This window comes from Eurypyga helias, unplaced genomic scaffold, assembly GCF_000690775.1.
Source record: "Eurypyga helias isolate BGI_N326 unplaced genomic scaffold, ASM69077v1 scaffold39533, whole genome shotgun sequence".
Lineage (NCBI taxonomy): Eukaryota > Metazoa > Chordata > Aves > Eurypygiformes > Eurypygidae > Eurypyga > Eurypyga helias.
The window spans coordinates 1-1,649 of NW_010239946.1; the positions used below are offsets into that span (position 1 = coordinate 1).

The following is a 1,649-nucleotide window of genomic DNA, read 5'->3' on the forward strand; positions in this document are numbered from 1 at the left end:
CATTCCAGGAACCTCCTGGCTTGCTAAGGCACGCTCTGCTCATGGGTTCATGGTGCTTCTGAAAAAATTTCAGAAAAATCTTGAAATCCTGCCCCTCAGTTCTTACCTGGAGAAAAAGGAGTTTTTCTGGTTTTGTGATGTTCCCTGGTCTCAGTTTGTCTTTTGATTCTTTAGGTACACTTTCCTGCTACTCATACTCTTTCTTGTACCTGGGATTATAATGATGGTTGCGTACGGCCTAATTTCTTTGGAACTCTACAGAGGAATAAAATTCGATGCCAGCCAGAGAAAATCTTCACGAGGTAACAATACATTTAGGTTTGGGGTTTTTTTTTTAAGTTAGAGATGAAGATACAAACAGTTGTCTTGAGGCAAAACTTTCTACTTGCAAAAATTACCATTATGGTCAGTTTATGGTCGTGAACCTGCCAGATGTATTTGTTGATGGAAGTTATTCCATTATTCACCAGCAAACAATTCCTCTGGGCAGGATATATTAAATTTCTAGTTTGCTTGTTATAGAAATACCAAGATTTTTCTTCTGGTCGTGGATGAGGATGATTTCTGTCAATAAACACCACAGTAAAAGTCGTCAAATTAAGATAGAAGCATATAATTGTAGAACTATCTTCAGCGAATACTTGAGCAAACAGTGTTCTTGCATCATTTGCATGAATTTGTGTAGCGTTAAGACGTGAGAATTTTGGGAGATAGCGGGCGCAGAGCAGCGGAGACTGACTCAGAAGTAGGGCAGTGCTTTCTTTGCAACAGGTGTTCAGCCAGGCATTATGTTATTTATTTAGACTTAGACTCCATTCTTCAGTTTTTGTTTTTGAGTCACTGTTCAGAGATACTCTGCCAACTATTTAAGCACTGATTTATGTGTACAGAAAGAAAAACAAGTACCTGCAGTGCCAAATACGAGGACGGAGATGGATGCTACCTCAACAAAACCAAAAGAAGAAGGACAATGCCATTGCAACAGCTCTCTGCTACCAGCCATAGCAAAATAGACAGGGTGAGAAGCAGCAGCTCTGCTGCCAACCTGATGGCCAAGAAACTCGTCATCCGCATGCTGATGGTGATCGTGATTTTGTTTTTCCTTTGCTGGACTCCCATCTTCAGCGTGAATGCCTGGCGCGCCTTCGACACCGCTTCGGCTGACCTGCGTCTCTCGGGAGCTCCCATCTCCTTTATCCACTTGCTGTCCTACACGTCGGCCTGCGTGAACCCCATCATATACTGCTTTATGAACAAGCGTTTCCGCATGGGCTTTCTGGCCACCTTCACCTGCTGCGCTAAGCAAAAGCCCCCGGCAATCCAGGGAGAGGTCGGTGACGATGAGGAGCGGAAGACCACGGGGGCTTCGCTCTCCAAATGTTCTTACACACACGTGAATGCATCTGCACCCCCCTGAGCTGCCTCAGAAGAGGCTGCCGTGGCCTACGGAAGTTCAAATATTTACCACCTGCTCTTGTAAAGCGACTGCGGCATCAGCTGAACACGATTTAGTTCTGAGGTAACGAAACACTTCGGCTGACAGTAAAGGCAGGCAGAATTTGGTGGGAAATGGCTGCTATCGCTGTCTGATCCTTATATCACTCCCCCTTCAAAAGTACAAAGGAGGAGGAGGGCTCTTTGAAGGTAAG

The 1,649-nt window shown here is 44.9% G+C and overlaps 1 protein-coding gene across 1 annotated transcript; it reads left to right on the plus strand.

The window, feature by feature from the left end:
* Positions 1-174: 174 nt before the first annotated feature.
* Positions 175-1,417, plus strand: LOC104507136 (cholecystokinin receptor type A-like; the record flags this gene model as incomplete). The annotated part of the gene is made up of 2 exons (XM_010148317.1): positions 175-302; positions 891-1,417. Coding segments are annotated over 2 exons (655 nt in total), but the record flags the coding sequence as incomplete, so codon positions are not given.
* Between the last annotated feature and the right edge of the window lie 232 nt (positions 1,418-1,649).